Source organism: Marmota flaviventris, chromosome 1, assembly GCF_047511675.1.
Source record: "Marmota flaviventris isolate mMarFla1 chromosome 1, mMarFla1.hap1, whole genome shotgun sequence".
Classification (NCBI taxonomy): domain Eukaryota; kingdom Metazoa; phylum Chordata; class Mammalia; order Rodentia; family Sciuridae; genus Marmota; species Marmota flaviventris.
In genome coordinates, this window is record NC_092498.1 from 212,131,118 (window position 1) to 212,155,136 (window position 24,019).

A 24,019-nucleotide genomic window follows, 5' to 3' on the forward strand; every position below is an offset into this window, starting at 1 on the left:
CTCCATTTTGGCCTTGCTGCTGGAGTGGAGAAAGGTAGATATGCCAATAGGACTATTGAATAGGGGGTGTCCTCTAGCCTTCTGACAGGGGAGTGGAGAATCAAGGCTGTCAGTCTTCATGTCTCGAATTGCCAACACCTGGGTGACATCCAATGGTCATGTTAAAAGGGGGATGGCAAGAAGATTCTGGAGTTCAGGGGAGACTGGCTAGGCTGGAGAGAAAGACTTGGGATACCTCAGCAGAGAGGTGGTATCTTTAACCAAGATATTGGAATGAAATTACCTAAGAAAAAAATGCAGACAGAGCTGGGGACCCAGATTCTAGCCTTGGTGTTGGACAGAGGAAGGGGCAGAGTGGTTACCAGCCCTGCACCAAGTACTGTGTTCATCATTCATCTTTACGTGGGAGAGATGCAGCGGTCATTCACCCGCTGACTTTACAGGTGACCCAGTGATCTGTAACTGGCCCAAGGGGTCTAGTAAGTTCCCAGTGTCACTTCGTAAGAGACAAGAGGCCGATCCAAGTTAGGACGCTCGGGAGTTTGTGCCCTTGACCTTGATGCAGCTTTGTCAGGTTGACGGAGGGGACTGAACGTCTCAGCCTAGGCTCTGTGGGTGGGCCCTGTGTGTTTGGGGGACAGGGAGTGGGCTCACCTCTTTTTCCTCTCTTCCTCCTCTCCAGGGTGTGGGAGAGAAGGGTGCAAAAGGAGAACCTGCAGTGATAGAGCAGGTGAGGACGGTGGGGCAGCAAGGGGCTGAGGGGGCCACTGGAACAGGGGTCACACACCTCTCTCTCTCTCCAGGGGCAAAAATTTGAGGGACCTCCAGGAGCCCCAGGACCCCGAGTGAGTACGGGCTTCACGGCCTCTTGCTATCTTTGTAGCGGGGCTGTTCCAGTCCCAAAGTGGGGTGTCGTGTTGCCTGATCATGTAGTGGCCACTGGACATTGGAGGCACAAAGGACACGTCAAAACAAGGGTTGGGACACAAAATTGGGGGTTGATATGGATCAATATTGAAGAGGGTAGCAGGAATGGCTAGGAGGTAGAGCAGAGGTCAGCCTGGGGTCGGGGGCCAGGAGGGTTGGAATTCAGATTAGCTTTGCATTTCCGGTGACTTCTGTTTCTGCCTCCCCAACAGGGGGTGGTTGGCCCATCAGGCCCTCCTGGCCCCCCAGGATTCCCTGGGGACCGCGGCCTACCGGTAAGAGACTGTCTCTCTTCAGTGCGTGAGCTTTCAGGTTGGGAACCTGGTGGTTTGAATGTGGGTCTCAGGGGCTGGGCCTGGAGACGCCATCTGGAGTTGGTGATCTTCTGCTGATCTCTCTCTCCATCTGTGATAAAACTGGCCCTTCTTCTGCTTCTGGGGGCCAGTCCCCTGCTTTTCTCCCTGGGCCTCTGTTTTTGCATATCTTCTGTGTGTCTCTCTCCCTATATCTTTGTCTCTGTCTCTCTCTCTCTGTCTCTCCACCTCTCTTCCCCATCCTTCATCTTCTCTGTCTCCCTTTCTCTGTCTTTGTCTCTCTCTGTCTCTTCCTGCCTCCGTCCATCTTTCTCTGGTGCCCTCTCTTAGGGCCCTGCTGGCCTCCCGGGAATTCCTGGCATTGATGGGATCCGGGGCCCACCGGGCACTGTCATCATGATGCCGGTAAGGAGGTGGGGTGGCACAGCCTTGGGGAGGAGATCCCTGACCACGGAGGAGGCCTCTGCTCGGAACTGCCCTCACCATCATTGCTGCTTAGTTCCAGTTCGCGAGCAGCTCCCTCAAAGGACCCCCAGTGTCCTTCCAGCAGGCCCAGGCTCAGGCGGTATTGCAACAGACTCAGGTGAGTGGGATGGGGGAGTGTTCATGGGAGAGATGGCAGAAATGAGGGATAATGAAGGTCTGGCCAGGAGACAGGGTGGCAGTGTCTGTTATCCTGAGATGCATGTCTTGGTTGGTCTTCTGTTGCTATAACAAAATACCCGAGACTGGGAAATTTATAAAGAAGTGTATTGGGGTCATGGTTTTGGAGGTTGGGAAATCCAAAAATATGGTGCTGGCACCTGCTCAGCAACTGGTGGGGATCTTCTTGCTGTGTTATAATGCAGCAGAGGGCATCACACAGCAGGACAGAGCAAGTGTGCCAGCTAGGGCCTCTTCCTCTCCTTATAAAGCCACTAATGTCATTATGCAATCCCACAATCATGACCTCATTTACTCCCAATCATGTCTCAAAGGTCCCACCTCTAAATACCATTAGTATATAAATTGGGGATCAATTCTAACACATGAACTTCTGGGGGGCCCGTTCAAACTGTAGTAGTGCCTTTGAGGGGATCTTGTTTGGGGGTCTTGGGGGGAAACTCTTGGTTCTGTTGTCCTTTATCTCTCCAGCTGTCCATGAAAGGTCCCCCCGGCCCAGTGGGGCTCACTGGACGCCCAGGCCCTGTGGTGAGTAAGGGGTCTGCAGAGAAGAGGGGCAACAGCCGTGGAGAGGGGTCACATTCCTCCAACCACTTACCCCGTCTCTCCTTCCCGAAGGGTCTCCCTGGATACCCAGGTCTGAAAGGAGAAGCAGGGGAAGTGGGGCCACAGGTGAGTTTGGAGGGGAGGGGTCTTCCCCCAAGGCCACAGGTTAAAGTGACCGCCGGGGAAAATGTCACGGGGCCAGGGTTTGCAGTTACTGCCTTCCCTGGTGAGTGATTTAAAATAAGTCCTCCCTTCTTTTTGTCCTTCCTTCCATGTTCCATCTTTTCTTTTGCTTCTAGGGTCCCCGAGGACTGCAGGGGCCTCCTGGGCCACCTGGTCGAGAGGGCAAGATGGTGAGCACCTTCCAGGTCCCCAGGCTACCTTTTGCCCTTCCCTCATTACCCAACAGGTACCGGGGCTCTGTGCCTCCAGGGTCCGCTGGTGCCCTGAGGCTGGCAATGGAAGCTGTCCTGAGCGTGTGGCTCAGGAGTCGGGCCAAGGTCGTAGAGTCAGGGAGGATGTTGGGACAGGAGTAACCCTCCACCGGAGGTCTAAAGTGGAACCAGGAAACTGGCAGGGAAGAGCGTTCCGGGCAGAAGGAACAGTATGTGTGAAAGCCGGGGGGACCACAGCAGGGCGATCATGGAGGCTGCAATGGGAATTCTCAATGTTGATGATGATGGTGACTTGGGCTAGAATTAGGGGCTGGGGATAAAGAGTTATGGCTAGATTTGAGATTGAAATTGGTACAAAAGAAGACCCCAGCCAAGAGTCCAGAAATGATGGCAGATCTCTTGATGATGTGGACGAGAATGTAGTCGAGTTCCTAATTTGGGGAAGGGTCCTGGGGAGGTTTATCCCTGACACTGGGGCTCACTTTCCTCCTAGGGCCGCCCTGGAGCAGATGGGGCCCGCGGTCTCCCAGGAGACACAGGACCTAAGGTAGGCCCAGGGCCCGGTCGGGAGGCGGGCGCTGTCAGGATCAAGGACCCAGGCTCAGCTGGTGTTTCTTTGGACAGGGCGATCGGGGTTTTGATGGCCTGCCAGGGCTGCCTGGTGAGAAGGGCCAAAGGGTGAGTGTGCGAGTCTCCCCACAGCCAAGCCCCCTTCCCAACATTGCCGCTCTCCTTTCCTTCCTGAGCACCAGAGCCTTGACCTGGTGCCTGAGTCCTCACACCTCATGCCCCACCTCCTTTCCTGGGGGGGGGTCTCCCCTGCATTATTCCACCCTCCCCTCTGTCCCCCACTCCAGGGTGACTTTGGCCGTGTGGGACAACCTGGCCCCCCAGGGGAGGATGGTGAGAAGGTAAGTTTGCAGGGTGCTTGGAGGAGAGTCTGGGTGACGGTCGGCAGGGAGGAGGGCCTTGGAGAGCTGGGTGGGGAGTGGGCTCTGCCCTGGAGCATCAGGGAGCCCTGGGGTGGGGGTGGGGGCATCTCATATATGACAGTGGGAGCGCGAGCTCGGGGATCAGCAGGTGGACTTGGGTGGACACACCTAGACCTGGAGTCAGGAGCCTGAGGAGCATCCGTGCCTCAGACTGTGGGATCCAGGGATCTCAGTACAACCTAGATCCCTGGGGCTGACCCCCTGGGGCTGCCCAGATGAGGGGAGGTGCTGCTCCAGAGTTGGGCTTCCCCCTCTCCCAATAATGGCCTTTCCCACAGGGAGCAGAGGGACCCCCAGGGCCCACTGGCCAGGCTGGAGAGCCAGTAAGTATCAGGGAGCCCTGACCCTGTTCGCTCGGGGCAGGGGAGAGAGTGGGAAGTCCTAGGGCCCCCAGATTCCTGCCCACACCCCTGGACTCCCAGGACCGCAGGGTGGTGCTGGGGTAATACTGCTCTTTCTTTCAGGGACCCCGTGGACTGATTGGCCCCAGGGGCTCCCCCGGCCCCCTGGGACGCCCGGTGAGAATGTCGTCACCCCTTGGCGTTCCTGCCTTTTCTTACCTGTCCCCTGTGCATGTCCGTTTCCGTGGCCTGGGAGCTCTCTCTGCTTTCCTTTCCGCCTGTACCTCTCAGTGTCTTCCTCTCAGGTGCCTGGCTTGTCCCCGGGCCTGGTCTCACATCCTCTCTTTCTCCAGGGTGTCACCGGAAGTGATGGCGCTCCGGGTGCCAAAGGCAATGTGGTAAGTGTCCTGCCATCTGAGCCTTGGCCCTTTCCACACCCTGAGCTCACAATCGTCATATCCTTGTCTGCCCCTGTGACCCCTCATGTCCGCCTTGCTGACCCTCAAGGCCATGACCCGGTGTCAGTGAACCCTCATTCTCTCCACAGGGTCCTCCAGGAGAACCAGGTCCTCCAGGACAGCAGGGGAACCATGGGTCCCAGGTTGGAACTTAGACCTCGGACATCTCCCAGCCTCCCAGCCTCCCCAGCCTCCCCAGCCTCCCCAGCCTCCCCAGCCTCCCCAGCCTCTGCACTCACTGCTTTGTTCTCAAGCCTCACCCCTCCCTTTATGTTTCTAGGGAATTCCCGGCCCCCAGGGGCCCATCGGCACTCCTGGGGAGAAGGTGAGTGACCACTCTACCCATCACCACCTCCTCATGTCATTCTCCGCCAACTCTGTGGTCAGGGAAATCCTTGCACCAGGGCCCCTCTGTCAGCCGGGGCTAGTGATGAATGGCCACATTCCCTAAGTCAGCCGAGAGGTACAAAGTATCATTGTGGGGAAAGCCGCTGTGAGAAACGGAAACCACCAAGGCCACACCACATAAGGGGGCATTGTGAGGATACAGAGGACCCCACAGAAGCCTTAAACAGAGGGGGTTTCTGAGACGCACAGGCACAGTAGCCCCTTCCCAGGGCCCGTGTTCTTCTCCTTGTTTCTGCGCACATCTGTGCCCGTGTCCCCTGGCAGACAGGCTGCTTTCTGCACATGTCTGTTTGTCCCCACCCCCTGCCAACTGCTATTTCTGCACAATCCTCAGCTGTGGTGTGACCATTTCTGGCTCCAGCTCCCCATGACCTTAGATCTCCACCTAAAGCCAGGCCACCCGTCATGGTTCTGTCTCTTGCCTCTCAATTTCTGAAGAGAAGTGGATTGGCTCAGATGGGCCCAGTGGTCCGTCTTTGGACCTGGTAAATGCTTGCAGGACCAGGAGGTTACTTCATGCCTGCCTAGACCACCCTTCTGCAGATGAAGCTCGGGGTGGGGGACACTCTTAAAGAAAGGGGTGTGGCTGGGAAAACCGCCACCCTACCCAACAGCCTCTCTTACACTGTCGCTTTGTTTTGTGCTCAGCTTGGAACCCAGGGCCTCCTGTGGGCTAAGCAAATGCTCTTTTAACTCTGGGCCCCATCCCTAGCTTCCCCTGCTGGTTTACATCCCTTCTCTCTAGGCTCTCAGGGGAAGAGGATTTTTTTTCCTTTTTTAAATATGTAAATTCATATATATATATATATATATATATATATATATATATATATATATATATATATGGCCCCACCTGGCCTTGAACTTACGATCCTCCTGCCTCAGCCTCTGGAGTAGCTGGGATTACACATGCATCACTGCAGCTGGCTAGATGAGGAGGACTTCCCATACTCAAGGAGAGCAAGGGGCTCACCCAGGGTCAGCCAGCAAGTTTGGGCAGAGCTGGGGTAGATTTCCTGGCCAGAGGCACCCCTTTTTTGCTCACCTGGAGGCAGCTGCCTGTCTGCATAGAAAAACCCCTGCTGCAGGACTCTGGGCCCTGCCCCCTGTCTCCCTCTACATTGGTCTTCTTTCAGGGTCCCCCTGGAAATCCAGGAATTCCAGGTCTCCCAGGAGCTGATGGCCCTCCGGTGAGAATCAGGGGCTGGGACAGGGAGGAAGGATAAGGGACAGGCTGGCAAATTTTGGTCTTTGATGACTTAGCGTGTTTCTTCCTCAGGGTCACCCAGGCCATGAGGGTCCCACAGGAGAGAAAGGGGCCCAGGTGAGTGGCCAGGAGGAGGCTGGTTTGGGGGAGGAGGGTTGACAGACAGGGCCAGGAGTCTGGGGTCAGTGAGGAGAGCCATGGCACTGGACACACAGAGCGGGTGGAACAGGGTGACATTGGCCTTCTCTTCCTCTCAGGGTCCCCCAGGATCGGCAGGCCCTCCAGGCTATCCAGGAGGCCGCGGCGTGAAGGTAGGTGAAACTTCTGGCTGTACCTACAGAGGCACCAATGGGCCACGCATGATGGAGTGGGAACGGGTTTGGATCTGAGCATTCTGTAAGCCCAGTGATGTCGAGGAACAGTTACATACACAGGAGTCTCTTTTATCCACCGTTTCCCTTTCCAAGATTTCTGGTACTCGTGGTCAACCTCAGCCTGAAACTATTAAGTAGAAAATTCCAGAAAGAAACAACATAAGTTTTAAATTGCATGCCATTCTGAGGAGTGTGGTGAAATGGTGAGCCATTCTGCTTTCTCTCTCCCAGTACGGGAATTGTCCCTTTATGCAGAGTATCCACGCAGTATAAACTACCTCCTCATTTGTCACTTAGTAGCTGTCTTGGCTGTCAGATTGGCTTTCACAGTATCACAGTGCATTTGTTCAAGTAACCCTTATTTCACTTAATAATGGCCCCAGAGTGCAAGAGTGTTCACGCTGGCATTTCACATATGCCAATGAGAAGCTGTAAAGTGCTTTCTTTAATTGAAAAGGTGAAAGTACAATGAGATATGTTTGGGGGCGTATATTGTTATAATTGCTATAAAATGATTAATTATAACAGTTTATCATTATAATTGTTCTCTTTTATTATTAGTCACTGTTGTTAATATCTTTCTGTGACTAATTTAGAAGTCAAATTTTATTATAAGTATGTATACAGAGAGGTGGAAGAAAAACATAATATATGCAGGGCTCAGTCCTTTCTGTGGTTTCCAGCAACCGCTGGGGCCCTTGGGTGAATGCCCTGTAGATAAAGAGGAACAACTGTGGTTGGGCCTGTGTTGTAGCTGAATCTAGTTACATTGTAGCCCAGGCCAGAGAACAATTGTAGCCAAGTTTAGTTACACTGTGGTCAAGTTAATTACTCTGGGGCTGGAGCTAGTCATGCTATTTCCAAACACAGTTGCATTGTATCCAAGTGTAAGTTCATGGTAGCCTCTGAGCTCACAGCTCTATTGCAGCCAGATGCAATTCCCAGAGTTTGCAGGGAGCTGGCCTCCCGGCTTGCACTGAGCAGTCTCCCTGTCACCAAGCATGGCCTCCTCACCGCCAGCACAATGGGGAACATTCCTCTGCCTTCAGAATGAGCCCGGAGTCTGGAATGTTCATCTTCCTCCTGCCAGAAGGAGCTGTGGACACAGTGTCCCTGGGAAATGGGAATCAATTTACTTGGAGATCCGGCCTTCCCTGTGCACCCCACATGGAAGGCCTGGGGAGGCCGCCAGTGGCTGAGGGGGAGGGGCATGCACCCTGCAGGCTCTGGGGAGAGATCATTTCCTCCACGGCTGTCCCCTGCCCTCTTGTCCCAGCCTCCTTCTGGTTGTTCCAGGGCAGGGGGCTGAGCCCGGGGCTCTCTGAAGCAGAGGAGCACCTGAGAGCTTCTTCCTTTGTTTTTCAGGGTACCTCTGGTAACCGGGGCCTCCAAGGAGAGAAAGGCGAGAGGGTGAGAGGGACGAGACCCTTGGAGGGGGGAGTCCCCATAATGGGGCCCTGGCTGTGTCCGTCCCCGAGGCCCTGCCTTCTGACCTCTGTCTCTCTCTCACCCAGGGAGAGGACGGTTTCCCTGGATTTAAGGGTGATGCGGGGCCCAAAGGTGATCGGGTAAGACAAGCTCCTGATGAGGGGTTGGGTGGGTCTGGGGGGCTTTGGGCTTTGGGGAGACAGAGAGGGTGAGCTGGGGCTAAGGTGGGGCTTGAGGGGCAGGAAGAGCAGAAGTCTAATTCAGTGCCTCTTCTTTCTGTTCCAGGGGCACCCAGGACCACCAGGTCCCCGGGGAGAGGATGGTCCGGAGGGGCCAAAGGGGCCAGAGGGTCTGGAGGGAGAGGAGGGCCCCCCAGGGGCAGCGGGGGAGAAGGTGAATAAATGTTGGTCCCTTTCTGTTCTCTCTCCCCAGCCCTTTGCTACTGTCCCCTATTTCAGGGACGCTAGATAGGCACTCCACGCTGCCACACCCCCAGCCTCTTTGATCTCTGACCACAGGATGTTTCTATCTCATTGTCACCCCCTCGGTTCCACAGCTCAGCATCTGAGCAGGTCCATGCACATCTTATTCCAGACCCACAGTCACCACGTGCAATAGGCATTGACCCCCCTTTTACAGGTGAGGAATCTGACCTTTGTCCTGACTCTCTCTGCAGGGCAAGCTTGGGGTGCCAGGTCTCCCAGGTTACCCAGGACGCCCAGGACCTAAGGTAAGAAGCCAGGGAGCTGGGGGTTGGGAGGATCAGGGGTCAGGGACTAATATATGGGGGCCCAGGTTGTGGTCTGAGTGGTGGGGCTGTCGACCTCATGAGCCACTGAGAGAGTATAAAACATGGGCTTTGGCATCAAATGGAGTTAGGATCAAACGCTCACTCCTTATCAGCTATACAACCTTAAGCAAATATTTTGAGCCCATTTTTTTCTTTTAATATTTTTTATTGGTACATTATAGTTGTACATAATAGTGGGATTTGTTGTGACATTTTCACATATGGACACAATTGAGCCCATTTTTTTTCAGCTGCAAAATAGAGAGATACCAGTAGTATTATCCTCATCATTTTGATGATGATGATAAAACTATGTGATCCTTATTTGTGTAATCAGAGTTGGCTCATCAGCCAAGTTCATGAAGGGGGATGTATGAGTCTGTCTTCTGTGGTTGTAACAAAACACTTGAAGCTTGGTACTTTGTAAAGCAAAGAGGTTTAGCTCACAGTTTTGGAGGCTGCAAGTCCAAGATCAGTTTGCCCCATTGGTTTAGCCTTTGGTGAGGGCTTTCCTGGCTATATCCCTTCCTGGTATATGGCATCATGGCAGGAATGCATGCAAGAGGAAGAGATGCCATGGCAAGACAGGAACCCAGAGAGAGAGACAGAGAGAGAGGGGCAGGTGAGGGGCCAGTCTTACTCTTTTATAACAACCCTCTTGTGGGAACTAGCTGGGCTCCCAAGAGAACTGCATTAATCCCTTCCCATTAATCCCAGTGACATAAAGACCTCCCTCTAGGCCCCGCCTCTTAAAGAATCCACCACCTCACTACGACCACACTGACCACAAAGCCTCTATCCCAGGAGCCCGTGGGGGACAGACCACATTCACCTCCCACAGGAGGTAATCGTACATAATTCAGATATTACATATCTTGGATTTATTTGGACATGATAAAATGTACTTATACAAAATGTACTTATATAAAAACATACATTTCTTTGCCAACGTCTTGATGGATGAGCACACAAGGAGGTTTATCTTTCTGCCTGCACCACGCCCGTGTTACATCATGGGCGACTCATCATTTCTGTTTACATAAAGTACATCGGGATCTTAAAGACACTCCAGACAAATCTGAGTGCAGGGTTCTTGCAGAGTCTCCCCTTTTCGCCCTCTGGAGCTGATGCAGAGATCTGACCGACACCTGCTTACTGGGGCAGCACCTTGTGTGTATGCCTGTGACTTTCCGTCAGGGTGCGTCTTTTCCGCTCGACTCAGTTTTGACAGACATCCTTCTTTTCCTACAGTAGCCCATCCGTTCTCACACATCTCCATCGAATTGCATGACCTGGGGGGCAAGCACAGAGGACCTAAAGGGGCTTGGGGGCAGATTCAAGACACCACGGTCACCTTAGAACTAAACCTCTGCAATGAGAAGTTCGTGGGGATTCGAGGGCAGCAGCGCGGCAGATTCCAGTGGAGGTTTTACTGGCTGTGAGCAGTGCGTTTCCCAGCAGTCAGGACACGACGGTTAAGACCAGGTCAATAAAGTCATCATAAATAACGAGGGCAGGACACCAGCCAGCCTCATGTTACGATCAAGCCACGCCTGCAATAAGTTTGTTTAGCTCCCAAGTTTCCAGTCCATGATCAAGTGGCCCCATTTCTTGGGGTCTCTGGTAGGGATACTGATGGCAATGGCAGGAGAGCAGACTGGAGAAAATCGCTGCCCTCGTGAGCCAGCAAGTGGGGTGGGGTGGGAGGGGGAGGGGCAGATCAGGGTGCCCATCCTCTTCAAAGGCACGTCCACAGTGACCTAAGGACCTCCCTCTAGGCTCTACCTGTTAAAGTTCACCACCTCCCAAGAGCCCACCTCAGGGAGCAAGCCCTGAGCACATGGGTCCTTGAGGGACACTCATCAAAACCATAGCAGGCAGCTGTTTCTTGAGCACTTACTAGGTGCCAAATGTGACGTGACGCTCGTTCTGTGAAGGATTCTACTGAATCCTCTCCCAAACCTTGTGAGGAGGGCACTGTCGGTGTCTCCAGGTGACAGACAAGGAAACGGATGGTCAGAGAGACTAAGCCCCTTGTCCAGAGCCACACAGCTGGGGAGGGGTGGATCTGGGATCAGACTCAGACCAAATGATGGAAGGTCAAGGATGCAGACAAAGTTCTCGGCGAGCGTCTGTCGCAGCGTCCGTGTAGGAGAGGGGCGTTCTGACCCGTAGTGGAAGTGGCATCCTGTCAGGCAGGCCTGGTAAGAAGCTGATTCACCAGTAAGAAGCTAAGATTTTGACAAATCCCGGTGGGTATGTGGGCAGGACTCTTGAAGCATTTAGGGACCCATCATGTGGTCCTGTGGGGAAGGACAGGGTGGCCCTGGGGTGGGATTGGAGCCGGAGGGCACCACACACTTGCTGTGCAACTTGGGCAGGTGTCTGTCCTGGTCTGGACTCAGCTGCACAGCAGTGGCGGGGGGGGGGGGGGCGTAGCAGAACCTGGGGATATTTCCCCCCTGAGGAGGCAGGGTCCTTCCAAGAGGCTTGGGACACATGACTGGCAGATGACATGCCATTAGCAGATGCTGAATGGCACTCACCATGTGCCACACAGTCGGGAAGGCCTGTGAGTCAAGTCTGGGAAACAGACATGGGATAAGTAAGAAAGTGAATGAAGTCATTTCAATCCAGTGTCCCAGGGAAAATGCAACAGGTGACACAGGCCCAGGGTGACTTGTAGGAGGTGGTGGTCAGGAGGGTGGCAAAAGGGCATCTGAGGGCTGGAGTTGTAGCTCAGTGGTAGAGCACTTACCTTGCAAGGGTGAGGCACTGAGGTCAATCCTAGTACCACAGAAAAACAAATAAAGGCATGGAGTCCATCTACAACTAAAATAAATAAACGAAAGGTCGCCTGAGATCCAAACGATGAGGAGTACCTGGCTTTCTGGGCCTGGGAGAGGAGCATTTTAGGCAAAGGGAGCAGTCTGTGCAAAGGCCCTGAGGCAGGAACATGCTTCTGTGCCTAAGCAACATGGGGGAGGCCAGTGTCTTCAGCGGATTGAGAAGGGGGAAGGGAGGAGAGGGGGGCAGAGGGCTGCCTTGGAGGGTGCTGTGGCTGGAGGGACCCAAGGAAGCCACTGGAGTCAGTGGCCCAGAAAGGTTGATTCCACCGACCAGGCCCTGCTTACCCCCTCTCACTTCTGTGCTCTCTCCATTCAGGGATCTATTGGATTTCCTGGGCCCCTGGGACCATTAGGAGAGAAAGGGAAGCGGGTGAGTGGTGATCCAGGGGGTGGACAGGGAAGGGCCAGCTGAAGGGCAGGGTGGCGGGCGGTGCTGGGCCGCGTCTGTGTTGGAAGCATTTGTGCGCAAGGCAGGGCGCGGGTGGTGACCCTGGTGCTGCCTGCCTCCCGCGCCTCCCGCGTAGCCCAGGTGGGTGTGTGCTGCGGCCCCTGTGCTGGTGCCGGGGTGCGCTGGGGCTGCCCCTGCACGTGCATGGTGAGACTGTGCACATGCGCGTGTGCAAAAGGGTGTGGATACACACACGTATGCCTGCCCCTGTGCACACCGTGTGTGCGGCATCGCCGTGTGCAGTGGGGGGTGGGTGCACGCGGGGTGTGGGCGACTGGGCTGTTGACCAGGACGTGTCCTCAGGGAGTCTGGGTGTGCGTGTTTACGCGGGGTGTGTGTGGCCACCTGTGGCGGTGTCCCGCGTGACAGCGGTGTCCACGCGGGCACAGGTGGTGGTGTGCTTGGACCCTGTAGGTGCCATCAGACCCTGGGGTGGGTGGCCGTGATCTCCCAAGCTGTGTGTGCGGGAGGCTGTGAGCGTGCGGCAGGCGTGTCTGGGTGTGGCCGTCAGTGGTGTCCCTCTGTCCCCTGACCCTCTCTGCTTGCCTCACCCGTTGACTTCTCAGGGGAAGGCCGGGCAGCCAGGAGAGGAAGGAGAGCGGGGACCCCCAGTGAGTGTGCGGTGCCCCCACTACTGGGGGGGAGACAGGGCTGGGCGGAGGAGGTGGGAGAGGGTGGGGGAGGCCTTGAGGGGACAGGAGGGTCCTGGGGGCGCTGGGCAGTCCGGCTCCTCCACCTCTCACTTCTTTGCTTTCCTCTGTGCAGGGCTCCCGAGGGGAGAGGGGGCAACCAGGCGCCACAGGGCAGCCAGGCCCCAAGGTATGGGACCAAGGCTCCCCTCACTTCCCCGTCCTCGGGTCACCCCCCACTGGCCCTCCCCAGTTGAGCTTGTTCTGGGGTCTGAGCCTCATTCACTCTGTCCTAGGGCGATGTGGGCCAGGACGGGTCTCCTGGGATCCCCGGAGAGAAGGTGAGTGTGTGTGTGTGAGAGAGAGAGAGTGATTCTGAGCAGGGGACAAACTCTGGGGGTGGGGGGACATTAAAATACACTGGAAAGAGCGCAGTCTCAAAGTCAGGAGAGGGCCATGAGTTCACATGCCAGCTCTGCCGCTAGCCAACTGTGTGACCTTGGGCAAGTCTCTTAACTTCTCTGTGCCTTGATTTCCCCCTTTGTGAAATGGGAATGGCCACAGCCTCCCCTCCCCCAGGTGGGCTGTGGTGCCGAGTGGGATGACTTAGCTGGGAGAGTGCTCAGCCTGAGCCTGGCATGCAGCAGGCGCTCCCTAAGTGCCCACTCCTGGTTTTTGTTTTTGGTACCGGGGATTGAACCAGGGCGCTTAACCACTGAGCCACATCCTAACCCTTTTTAATATTTTATTAAGAGACAGGGCCTCGCTAAGTTGCTTAGGGCCTTACTCAGTTGGCCTCAAACTTGTGATCCTCCTGACTCAGCCTCCCAAGTCACTGGGATTCTAGGCTTGAGCCCCTGCGCCCGGCTCTGTGTGCTGGCTCTTAAAGTCATGATGAGATAATGGCTCCTGGTTCCATTTCAGGGTCTCCCTGGTCTACAAGGCCCCCCAGGATTCCCTGGGACAAAGGGCCCGCCTGTGAGTAAGGTCACCCTGATTGGGGGTTGGGGAGGGGAGAGGTTTTGCATCTGTATCCCAACTCTCTCTGGCCTTGTTCCCTAGGGCCCCCAGGGGAAAGACGGGATACTAGGGCACCCTGGACCCAGAGGAGAACTGGTGAGTGACCCGTTGACCTCTGACCCCTGACCTGTCAGGTCCTCCCTTTCTCCCTCCCACGTGACATCTCCATTTTCTTTCTCTCCACAGGGCTTCCAAGGTCTGACGGGCCCACCGGGACCAGCCGGTGTCCTGGGTCCTCAGGTCAGAGTGGACCCCACATACTGCACCAGTCGGGGGACACTGTGGGCTGGAAGCCGGGGATCTGACCGCCCCCGCGGCCACCCCCATTCAGGATGCACCCTCTTGCTCTCCAGGGAAAGACAGGAGACGTGGGGCCTCTGGGTGAGCGGGGGCCCCCGGGCCCCCCTGGACCTCCCGGCGAACAAGGTCTCCCGGGCTTGGAAGGAAGAGAGGGGGCCAAGGTGAGACCCCCATTACAGGCGATCTGTGTTGAATGGCCCCCAAGAGCCCCTGGTGGCCCCTGGGCCACTCAGGGCTCTGAACCCGCCTGCGTGGGGAGCCAGAGTCAGAGGGGAGACCCCCGAGCCTGACCTCCTACCTGGACTCTGCAGGGAGAGGTCGGACCCCTGGGACCTCTTGGGAAGGAGGGGCCACCGGGGCCCAGAGGCTTCCCTGGCCCCCAAGGCGCCCCTGGGGACCCCGTGAGTATTCCTTGGGGGCCCCGTTTGTGCCTGGCTGGATGCAGAGGAGGGCGGGGGCTCGAGGGAGGGATGTGGCCTCCTAGGTGGGGGCAGCCGGGAGCCTAACAGAATGGAGGCTGGGGGGCCCAGAGGAGATGGACCCCAGACTCAGCGCTTGGTCCCAGGAAGGGGGTGGTGACTGCGTCCCCCAGAGTGGAGATGGGACCTGGGCTTCCCTTGGGGTTTCCTGACTGTGAGTCATCTCCTTCCTCAGGGACCCATTGGTCTGAAGGGTGACAAGGGCCCTCCTGGCCCTGTTGGGGCCAATGTAAGTACAAGTACATTTGCTGGGTGGGGAAGGGGGTGGGAGGAACTCCGGGGTATCAGAAGCTTGGCACTGTTATGCTTAAGCCTACTGTCTTTGAAGTCAGATGGGCCTGGGGCTCACCCAGTCCTGCCACCCATTGGCTGGGCAGTTGTACCACTGGTGAGCCTGTTTCCTTACATGTAAAATAGCTGTGATGAGAAGCTTCCTTTTTTTTTTTTTTTTTTTATCATAAGCCTTAATGACATGACCTGTTTGCATTAGTTTGTCTTACATTGTTATAATGACATGCCTGAGGCTGGGAAACTTTATAAAGAAGAAAGGTTCACTTTGGCTCATAGTCCTAGTCCAAGGTCAAGGGACTGCACCTAGCGATGGCCTTCTTGCTGGCAGAGTCCTGAGATAGTTGAGAGAGGGTGCATGTCTGTATGTTTGGTCTCTCTCCCTTTTCTTTAAAGCCACCAGGATTCAGTTGGGGACTACATCCTAAGAATTTTATCTAATCCTAATAATTTCAAAGTCGCGCCTCTGAACACCATAGTCAGATTAAGTTTCTGCCCTGCTAATCCTCACAGTGGGGATTACGTTTGCGGTGAGCAGGGAGCAGGTTAGTATGATGCTGGGGACAGCAGGTCCGGCATGGAGACGTGAAAACCCTGCTGCTTCGTGACCGCTGACCCTCCTTCCCGTCCGCAGGGCTCTCCCGGTGAGCGGGGTCCTGTGGGCCCGTCAGGTGGTATTGGGCTTCCCGGTCAAAGTGGAGGGCAAGGCCCGGTTGGTCCTGCAGGAGAGAAGGGGTCCCCGGTGAGTGTCCTGCCCACACCAACCCTCAGCGTCTCAGGACCCGGCTCCCGAGGAACATGCCGGCCCTGACCCCCACTCTCCCCAACAGGGAGAACGAGGCGCCCCCGGCCCCACCGGCAAAGATGGGATCCCAGGGCCCCTGGGGCTTCAGGGACCCCCCGGAGCTGCTGGGCCTGCTGGAGAGGAGGGGGACAAGGTGAGGGGGACAGAGAGGCCGGTCGGGGAGGCTGGGGTGGAGGAGGCTGGGTCCTCCCTCACCCCGTTTTCTCTGCAGGGAGACGTGGGTCCCCCTGGTCACAAGGGGAGCAAAGGCGACAAAGGAGATGCGGTGAGTGGGGACCTACTGACCGGTGGCCCTCAGAGGGGGGAGGAGAGGCCGGCGTGGGGGGTGGGCTGCCTCCTCCGGCCCCGTGTCCACGCCTCTACCCAGCTGCCCCCGTCAAGGGGCCACAGACGAGGAGACGGGGCCCCGGAAGCTGGGAAGGCATCGGGGGTCCCCTCCTCTCCTGTTCCTTGGCGGCGTGGGCGTCCCTCTGCTGTGACCCTGCTGGGCCTGGGGACGTTCTGTTCCCAGCTTCCCCCAGAAATTCCGCTCCAGTAACCAGCGTCAGAGCTGTGCCCGGGCCCCGGGGGACACCCAGGCCAAGATCCTGATGGGCCCTGCTTAGGCGGACACCTGTCCCTGACCCCATGGGCTGGGGCCTAGGGTTGGGGACTGGAGCCGTCGCTTCCTGGGGAGGGAAGTTTCTAAGTGGGGGTGGGTGGGGAAGTGTTGATTGACATTTCCAGAGGCCCCCCCCCCTTCCAACCTGGAACTGAGAGGATTTTCGATCTGTCCCTTCCCCAGGGCCCACCGGGACCAACAGGGATACGGGGTCCTGCAGGACTCCCCGGCCCCCCGGTGAGTGTTCCCAGCTTTGTGACCCCTGACAGGAAGGGAGAGTGTCCCTCTGCAGGACCCAGTCCCAGTCTCCACCCAACCCTGTTTACCCCCAATGCCGCCGACACCCAGTGTGGACTCACCTCCATCCTCAGCCCCAACCTCAACCCTGCTCATGACCTTGACCTCAATCCAAACTCAAACCTGATGTTTAAATGCCAACTAAACATAGCCTAGTCCTACCCTCCACCACCTGCCCCCCCCCGCCCCCGACCTCTGCTGAACCCAGATCTGAACTTGAACTTGGAATTGGACTCTGGCCTGTCTCAGTCAGTTTTCTGTTGCTGACTAACGGAGACCTGGTAATTTATGAAGAAAAGAGTTCTGGGGGCTGGGGTAGAGTTTAGGGCAGCTCAGTGGTGGAGCATTGGCGTGGCGTGCACGGGTCCTGAGTTTCATCCCAAGCACCCTACACACAGCCACAGAGGTTTGCTGGGCTTGTGGCTCTGGAAGCTGTGAAGTCCAAGGGCCTGGGGCTGGCGTCTTCGAAGGGTTGTTCGTCACCTGGCGGAGGGCAGCACTTGGGAGACAGATCACGTGGGCCAACCTGGGCCATCATGGGCCAACCCTCATCATCTAACCCTGATCACTTTCCCAGGGCCCGTCTCCAAACCCCATTCACACAGGAACCTGGCGATCAAGCTTCCAACACATGAGCTTTGAGGGGGCACATTCAAACCACAGCAGGCCCCAGCCTCAAACCCAATCCTGAAACGCACCCCCATCCCATCTGGACCCTGCCCTGTCTTTAACCTGGCCTCCAGACGGGGCTCATCATCTATGGCCATCTCAAAACCTTGAACTTCAGCCTTAACCTGAAACCCAACTCCACGCCCAACCCTGATCCTTCCCAATCTTAATTCCAACCCTGACTCCAAGTCTTAACCCCAACCCTGACCCTTGACCTGGAACCTGGTCCAGACGCCCCTGTGCCCTGCTTCTGTCCTCCCAGGGAGCCGACGGAGCGCAGGGACGCCGTGGACCCCCAGGCCTCTTTGGGCAGAAGGGAGATGATGGAGTCCGAGGGTTTGTGGGGCTGATTGGCCCCCCGGGCCTGCAGGTGGGTGTCTGAGTTTGGGGGTGCACCTCCGATTCCCGCCATATTTCTCTAACCTTGCTGTTCTGGTCCACAGGGGCTGCCAGGCCCTCCCGGAGAGAAGGGAGAGGTTGGAGACGTCGGGTCCATGGTAGGACCCCAGGGAAAGTGGGGGAGGGGTCCCAAGGGTAGGGGTGGCCTTTAGGTCCACTTGGGGGTTGTAGGGCCCGTTGTCATTTTAAGGGTCACACAGGTCATCAAAATCAAGGGTGGTGTCTGCAGCCTTTTGGGGGGGGCTGTGAGAGTCACTGGGCACTCTCTGGTCCTTCCACAGGGCCCCCATGGAGCTCCAGGTCCCAGGGGTCCCCAGGGCCCCAGTGGCTCAGAGGTGAGAACTCTGGGGGGACTCAGGTGGGAGGACACCCATTTCCAAGGACGGCTGTCGGGATTCCACGTCTCACCTCTGCCCTCTGCTGTTTCCCCAGGGCCCTCCGGGGCCACCTGGAGGAGTTGGTCAGCCAGGTGCTGTGGGCGAGAAGGTGAGGAGAGCAGGGGAGGAGGCGGCATCACCTCTTCTCGCTGTGAGCAACTGCTCTGGGTGTCCCTCCCGATCTGCCATGACCAGGACCTCCCCCTCTCACTTTGCCTCCTGCAGGGTGAGCCAGGAGATGCCGGAGACCCAGGACCCCCAGGAACTCCAGGCATCCCAGTGAGTGACTGTGTGATGTGGCACTCGCACCCTGGGCAGTCCTTGGGCTATGAACATCCAGGTTATCTTAATGAAAGGCCCGGCCCCTAGAAGGTCTCACAGAGGGCCAGTGTAGAGTTGTACAGGTCGTACACTGCACAAGAGTGCAGGCTGAGGGGCTGCTGGGGGTTCAAATCCCGGCTGAGCCCTGACTTGAGAATGAGTTGCCCGGAGGGGCCTTTTCCCATTCACTCTGAAGCAGCACGTGGCCGACACTGACTTGCCCATGGCCAGGCAACTGGACCAGCCATGCCCCTAGCTCACATAAGTCCTAGGGTTTTCTGCCCTCTAGCCCCTGGGTAGCTGGGCTAGTCGGATCTATGACTGCGGAAAAACCCAGGATATTAACCCTCGGTCTCAGCTGAGTCTGGGCCACTCTGACCTCTGACCTCTGACCTCTAACCTCTGTTTCCACAAAGGGGCCTAAAGGTGAAGTTGGTGAAAAGGGGGACTCAGGTCCATCTGGGGCTGCTGGACCCCCAGGCAAGAAAGGTCCACCTGGAGAGGACGGAGCCAAAGGGAACCCGGTGAGCCGGGGAGGGAGGCAGAGGGCAGGGGCCGCTCAAGGCCACTCAAATGTGTTCCTAAGCTGCTGGCCAGGGTCCTTCCAACTTACTGATCAGACTGACTGACTGACAGACGGAAGGAAGGAAGGAAGGAATGACAGAAAGACTGATAAACTCACTGACAGACTGAATGAATGAATAACTGACTGAATGACTGAATGAATAACTGACTGAATGACTGAATGAATGACTGACTGAGTGAATGAATGAATGAATGAATGAATAACAGACTGAATGAATGAATAACAGACTGAATGAATGACTGACTGAGTGAATGAATGAATGAATGAATGAATGAATAATGAACTGACTGACTGAATGGCTGAGTGAATGTCTAACTGACAGGCTGATGACTGAATGAATGACTGAATGAATGAATGACTGACTGAATGACGGACAGACTGAATGACTGGCTGACAGACTGACTGAATGAATGAAACACAGAAATGCCAGGGTCATCTCCTCAGTGTGTGGAGCAAAGGCTGACGTCACATTGAGTGGTTCTAATGGTGATGGAAGGTCAGGGTTAAGGCGGATGCTGAGTCAGGGTTCAGGTGGCTGTGGGACCACACGGGGCCTTCGAAGGTTGAGGCCGGTCTTCCATCTTGGTGGGGCTTGGGGTGGGGGACAGGAGGTTCTGGATACCTGTGCCCCGCCATCGCCACCCTTGCTGGCCCGTCCCCTGAGCCCTGGCAGTCTGGATTCCAAGGCTATGGGTGAAGTGCCATGACACCTGGGATACTCCCAGCTCATGCCTGCACCCGCTAAACCCTGGGGTGTCCCTCTGCGGGGCCTGGGTTTGTGCCTGTTCACTGATGTGGCCCTAGCAACCAGAACTGGGACGCTTTATCTGCTCAATAAGTGAATGGCTCCTCGTGATTCAGAGACGTGATACGAATCACTCTGTGTTCCAGGGCCCCACGGGGCTCCCCGGAGATCTGGGGCCCCCAGGAGACCCTGGAGTTCCGGTGGGTATAACCCCTCCCCCCAAGCCTGGCCTGTTCCTATTCCTGTCCCCATCTCTCCCCTCTCCCCAGAGCTGGCCGAGGTCAGTGGGGGGATGACCCTCACGACCCTCCAGGCCCCACCTGAAAATCCTCACGCACCCCGTGACCTCTCCCTCATCCCCCCACTGCCTCCTCTCACCCAAACAGGGCATTGATGGCACTCCAGGAGAGAAGGGAGACCCTGGTGATGTTGGGGGGCCGGTGAGTGGGGGTCAGGGAAGGTGGCGCTGGCAGAGGAGGAGGGGTGGTGCTGGGGACGTTGGGCTCATGCCCAGCCAGCGCCGGCCAACAATGACTCTGGCACCGCTACCATCTCTACAGGGGCCGCCGGGTGCTTCCGGGGAACCAGGTGCCCCCGGACCCCCTGGAAAGAGGGTGAGTGACAACCCATCTCCTGGCCCCGGCTCCAGGCTGGCCCCGCCCACCCGCAGTCCCCGGTCACCCCGAGCCCTCACTGACCGCACAGGCCCCTCCCGACTCTTTCCCTCCTTAGGGTCCTTCGGGTCGCATGGGTCGAGAAGGCCAAGAGGGGGAAAAAGGCTCCAAGGTGAGTGCTGGCCCAGGAGGGTCGGGCCTCGCCCCCAACGGCCGGGCCAACGGCAGGGGACGGTGATGAGTCTCAGGTGGAGGTCAGGAGGCCAGCACCCTCTGACTCTCCTTGCCTCTGCCTTGCCCCTTGCCCTTTTCAGGGGGAGCCAGGTCCCGATGGGCCTCCAGGGAGGACAGGCCCAGTGGGGGCTCGCGGGCCCCCTGGCCGTGTGGGCCCTGATGGTCTTCCCGGGATCCCTGGCCCTGTGGTGAGTGTGGCAGAGACGCGGGCAGGAGCGGGCTGGGCTCTTCCTGGCGGTTTGCACCCACCTTGGAATCATCAAAGTTGGGAGTCGCTGACCCCAGTGGGCAGTGGGCACGTCCATCCTGGGTTCTGGCAGGAATAGCCTACCCCTGTTCTGTTTCATCCTCAGGGTGAACCAGGCCTCCTGGGACCCCCGGGTCTGATGGGTCCTCCAGGCCCCTTGGTAAGAGACTTCTTTGTTCCTGAGGCCCCAGCTCTGAGAGCCACACTGGTCATCCAGGGACCATCTAGTGACTGCAGTGCTTATGGTGCAGGCCGACCCCTCCCTGACCACATCTGGCTGCCCACACTGACCATCTTATTCTGACCATCCATCTTGATGGTCTACACTGACTCCCCACACTGATCTGCCATCTTAATGGTCTGTACCGACCACTCATCTTGACGGCCCACTCTTACCACAGAGCATTCGTACCGGCCATCCATGAAGCAACCCCTCATTATCTCCCAGCATCCCCGCCCCCATCGCCCAACGCACCCACAACCACTTCCTGGCAGTTCCCGTTTGAGATCTGGGTAGTCTCCCTAGAGACCATTTCCCAAGCACCCATGAGATTTCACACTGAGAATGACCAGCTGACCCTTGCCTCCTCCCAGGGGCCCTCTGGCCTACCAGGGCTGAAGGGAGATGCCGGCCTCAAGGGGGAGAAGGTAAGGACCCTTCTCTCCACCATCTCCACACAACCCGCCCTCCCTCCTTTCTGGCCTGAGGGCTGGGAGGTTGGGGTGCCCTCTCCTCCGAGCTCATCACCCCTAGGCTCTGATCTCCCAGCACCTCCCCTATTTCATCCCTGTTTGTTCTCCAGGGCCACATTGGATTAATCGGCCTCATCGGTCCCCCTGGGGAGGCCGGTGAGAAAGGGGATCGGGGGTTGCCAGGCGTGCAGGGGCCCCCTGGCCCCCAGGGAGACCCTGTGAGTGTGTGTCCTGCCCTGAATGGGAGAATATGTTCAAAGTGGGGGGTGGGGTCAGGGCTTGTGTGGAGACGGGCATGGGGTCTGGGGAAGCCAGATCTGGAATGATGAGGGTTATGTGTGGGGAAAGTGGAGGATGCATTGGGGCTTGCAGGTCAGAGGTTGTGCTTGGTGCCTGGGTATCTCCCTGGAGGAATCATAGGTTTGTCTAAAGTTCCTGGTCTTAAGGGGAATATATCTGGGCAATAGGGCTGCATCCCACTAATACTGACCCTAATGTCCCTTCTGCAGGGGTCCCCTGGTCCTGTTGGCTCTCTGGGCCACCCTGGACCCCCAGGCGTGGCGGTGAGTATGGAGGAGTTTGTGGGGTGGGGTCACCATGGCAGGAAGCCAGGACCCCAGCTCTCTCTGTGTCTATCTTCCAGGGCCCTCTGGGACCGAAGGGCTCCAAGGGGTCCCCGGTGAGTACACGCTGATCCCTTGTCTTCCACACCCCAACTCCCCACCTCCCTCCACTTCACCAGAACCCTCCTTGCCGCGTGTTCATTCATTTATTTATTCACTCAATCATGCATTCAATAAATATTTATCCAACACCTACTGTTATATTTCATCAAATCTAAGATGCCATCAATTGTAAGAGGCACCATTATTTTATAAACTGCTATGAAAGAAAACAGTTCTGCCAAGTAAATTATGGCTTGCCAAAGACGTTAAGATGTTGATTTCAGACATGTGAAAATATGGAAAGAAAATGTGTGTCTTATGCTTAGCGCTGAACGCTGTGGGTCCCTCCTGGGGCTGTATGTGTGTGTGTTGATGGCAAGGGGTCTCCATGGACGGAGTTCACCTGAAGGTGACTTTTTCCTACAGGGATCGCTTGGTCCCCGTGGAGATAGGGGACCTCCAGGTCCCCCAGGCCCCCCGGTGAGTTCCCCAGGGAGCAAGGGCTGTGCCCCAGACCTATGGGGAGGGCAGGGACTGTGTCCGGGTCCCCAGAGCTCAGTTAGGGACGCAGGCGGGGAAGGCAGTTCTGTAACAGTCCCAGGAGGGTCTTGTGGGGGCTCCGACCTGGGTCCTGTCTCCCTGGGTCCTGTCTCCCTGGGCTGTGCCCTGCCCACCCCAACTTCCTCTGCCTCTCCCCATCTTTACCTGTCTCCACCTCCATCCTGGGTCCCCTATTTCATCTGCCCCTCCTCCCACTTCTCTCCTCCTTCCTGCTCCTCCCCATCCCTCCCTCCTTCGTTTCTCTGCCTCACCTGTCCTCTTCATCTCTGCCCTTCTCTCCTTCACCCCCCCACCAGGGTCCCCCAGCCGAGCTGCATGGGCTGCGTCGTCGCCGGCGCTCAGTCGTGGGGGACCCCGAGGGCGGCCTGGAGGAGGTGCTGGCCTCGCTGAAGTCGCTGAGTGTGGAGGTGGAGCAGTTGCGGCGACCTCCAGGGACGGCCGAGCGCCCAGGCCTCGTGTGCCACGAGCTGCACCGCAACCACCCGCACCTGCCAGATGGTGAGCTCTCGGTCCCTCCCTGAACAAGCAAGGGGGTCGCGGGGTCCTGCCTCCGCTCATCCGCCCCGTCGGCTCTGCGGCAGGGGAATACTGGATTGACCCCAACCAGGGATGCGCCCAGGATGCGCTCAGGGTTTTCTGCAACTTCACGGCTGGAGGAGAGACCTGCCTCTATCCCGACAAGAAGTTTGAAGTGGTGAGTGTTCCCCACTGTCTCGCTTTGCCACCGGAAGGGCTGCCTCTGCTCTACTGTCCCCTCCACCCCTGACCTTATCCTCCCTTCAAATGACATTTATTGAGCCTACTGCACACCAAGTCCTATCTGACTCTGGAGCTGCAACAGAAGATCCAAAATCCAGGGGCTGGCCAGGCAGGGTGGCACCTGCCTGTCGTCCCAGCAGCTCAGAAGGCTGAGGCAGGAGGATGCCAAGTTCAAAGCCAGCCTCAGCAACGGCAAGATACTAAGCAACTCAGTGAGACCCTGTCTGCTCAGTGGTCGAGTGCCCCTGAATTGAATCCCCAGTACCATTAAAAAAAAGAAGGGGGGGTGGCTGTGGCTCAGCTGTAGAGCACTTGCCTAACATGTGCGAGGCCCTGGGTTAGATCCTCAGCACCACGTAAAAGTAAATAAATAAAATAAAGGCATTGTGTCCAACTAAAAAATAAATATTAAAAAAAAAAAAATCCAGGGCCTGGGTTCATGGCTCGGTGGTAGAGCCTTTTCCTAACATGCCCAGGTTCTCGATTCTGTGCTCCCTTCCCCCCAGGGGATCCACAGACACACAGAAAAAGGGGGAAAAAAAAACCAACACGATTTCTATGGAGCTTACTTTCAACAGGGAAGACAGATA

General features: G+C 56.8%; 1 protein-coding gene across 2 annotated transcripts in view; it reads left to right on the top strand.

Annotated features, from left to right (window-relative positions):
* Col5a3 (collagen type V alpha 3 chain) overlaps positions 1–24,019 on the top strand; it is a 38,323-nt gene that overhangs the window by 8,929 nt on the left and 5,375 nt on the right. The window contains exons 10-65 of one of the 2 annotated variants that reach the window (XM_027955268.2): positions 683–730; positions 804–845; positions 1,140–1,202; positions 1,572–1,646; positions 1,741–1,824; positions 2,376–2,432; positions 2,523–2,576; positions 2,750–2,803; positions 3,339–3,392; positions 3,470–3,523; positions 3,703–3,756; positions 4,116–4,160; positions 4,302–4,355; positions 4,532–4,576; positions 4,726–4,779; positions 4,917–4,961; positions 6,181–6,234; positions 6,324–6,368; positions 6,509–6,562; positions 7,991–8,035; positions 8,140–8,193; positions 8,339–8,446; positions 8,730–8,783; positions 12,009–12,062; positions 12,707–12,751; positions 12,906–12,959; positions 13,066–13,110; positions 13,694–13,747; positions 13,832–13,885; positions 13,976–14,029; positions 14,143–14,250; positions 14,401–14,490; positions 14,744–14,797; positions 15,491–15,598; positions 15,687–15,794; positions 15,873–15,926; positions 16,446–16,499; positions 17,491–17,598; positions 17,672–17,725; positions 17,909–17,962; positions 18,060–18,113; positions 18,230–18,283; positions 18,742–18,849; positions 19,803–19,856; positions 20,043–20,096; positions 20,217–20,270; positions 20,389–20,442; positions 20,585–20,692; positions 20,858–20,911; positions 21,346–21,399; positions 21,555–21,662; positions 21,954–22,007; positions 22,088–22,123; positions 22,536–22,589; positions 22,967–23,168; positions 23,252–23,364. In XM_027955268.2, coding sequence (XP_027811069.2) covers positions 683–730; positions 804–845; positions 1,140–1,202; positions 1,572–1,646; positions 1,741–1,824; positions 2,376–2,432; positions 2,523–2,576; positions 2,750–2,803; positions 3,339–3,392; positions 3,470–3,523; positions 3,703–3,756; positions 4,116–4,160; positions 4,302–4,355; positions 4,532–4,576; positions 4,726–4,779; positions 4,917–4,961; positions 6,181–6,234; positions 6,324–6,368; positions 6,509–6,562; positions 7,991–8,035; positions 8,140–8,193; positions 8,339–8,446; positions 8,730–8,783; positions 12,009–12,062; positions 12,707–12,751; positions 12,906–12,959; positions 13,066–13,110; positions 13,694–13,747; positions 13,832–13,885; positions 13,976–14,029; positions 14,143–14,250; positions 14,401–14,490; positions 14,744–14,797; positions 15,491–15,598; positions 15,687–15,794; positions 15,873–15,926; positions 16,446–16,499; positions 17,491–17,598; positions 17,672–17,725; positions 17,909–17,962; positions 18,060–18,113; positions 18,230–18,283; positions 18,742–18,849; positions 19,803–19,856; positions 20,043–20,096; positions 20,217–20,270; positions 20,389–20,442; positions 20,585–20,692; positions 20,858–20,911; positions 21,346–21,399; positions 21,555–21,662; positions 21,954–22,007; positions 22,088–22,123; positions 22,536–22,589; positions 22,967–23,168; positions 23,252–23,364 — 3,663 coding nt within the window. Of the gene's footprint in view, positions 1–682; positions 731–803; positions 846–1,139; positions 1,203–1,571; positions 1,647–1,740; positions 1,825–2,375; positions 2,433–2,522; positions 2,577–2,749; positions 2,804–3,338; positions 3,393–3,469; positions 3,524–3,702; positions 3,757–4,115; positions 4,161–4,301; positions 4,356–4,531; positions 4,577–4,725; positions 4,780–4,916; positions 4,962–6,180; positions 6,235–6,323; positions 6,369–6,508; positions 6,563–7,990; positions 8,036–8,139; positions 8,194–8,338; positions 8,447–8,729; positions 8,784–12,008; positions 12,063–12,706; positions 12,752–12,905; positions 12,960–13,065; positions 13,111–13,693; positions 13,748–13,831; positions 13,886–13,975; positions 14,030–14,142; positions 14,251–14,400; positions 14,491–14,743; positions 14,798–15,490; positions 15,599–15,686; positions 15,795–15,872; positions 15,927–16,445; positions 16,500–17,490; positions 17,599–17,671; positions 17,726–17,908; positions 17,963–18,059; positions 18,114–18,229; positions 18,284–18,741; positions 18,850–19,802; positions 19,857–20,042; positions 20,097–20,216; positions 20,271–20,388; positions 20,443–20,584; positions 20,693–20,857; positions 20,912–21,345; positions 21,400–21,554; positions 21,663–21,953; positions 22,008–22,087; positions 22,124–22,535; positions 22,590–22,966; positions 23,169–23,251; positions 23,365–24,019 lie in introns of those variants that run through there. The other variant, XM_071602856.1, reaches the window with a different exon arrangement.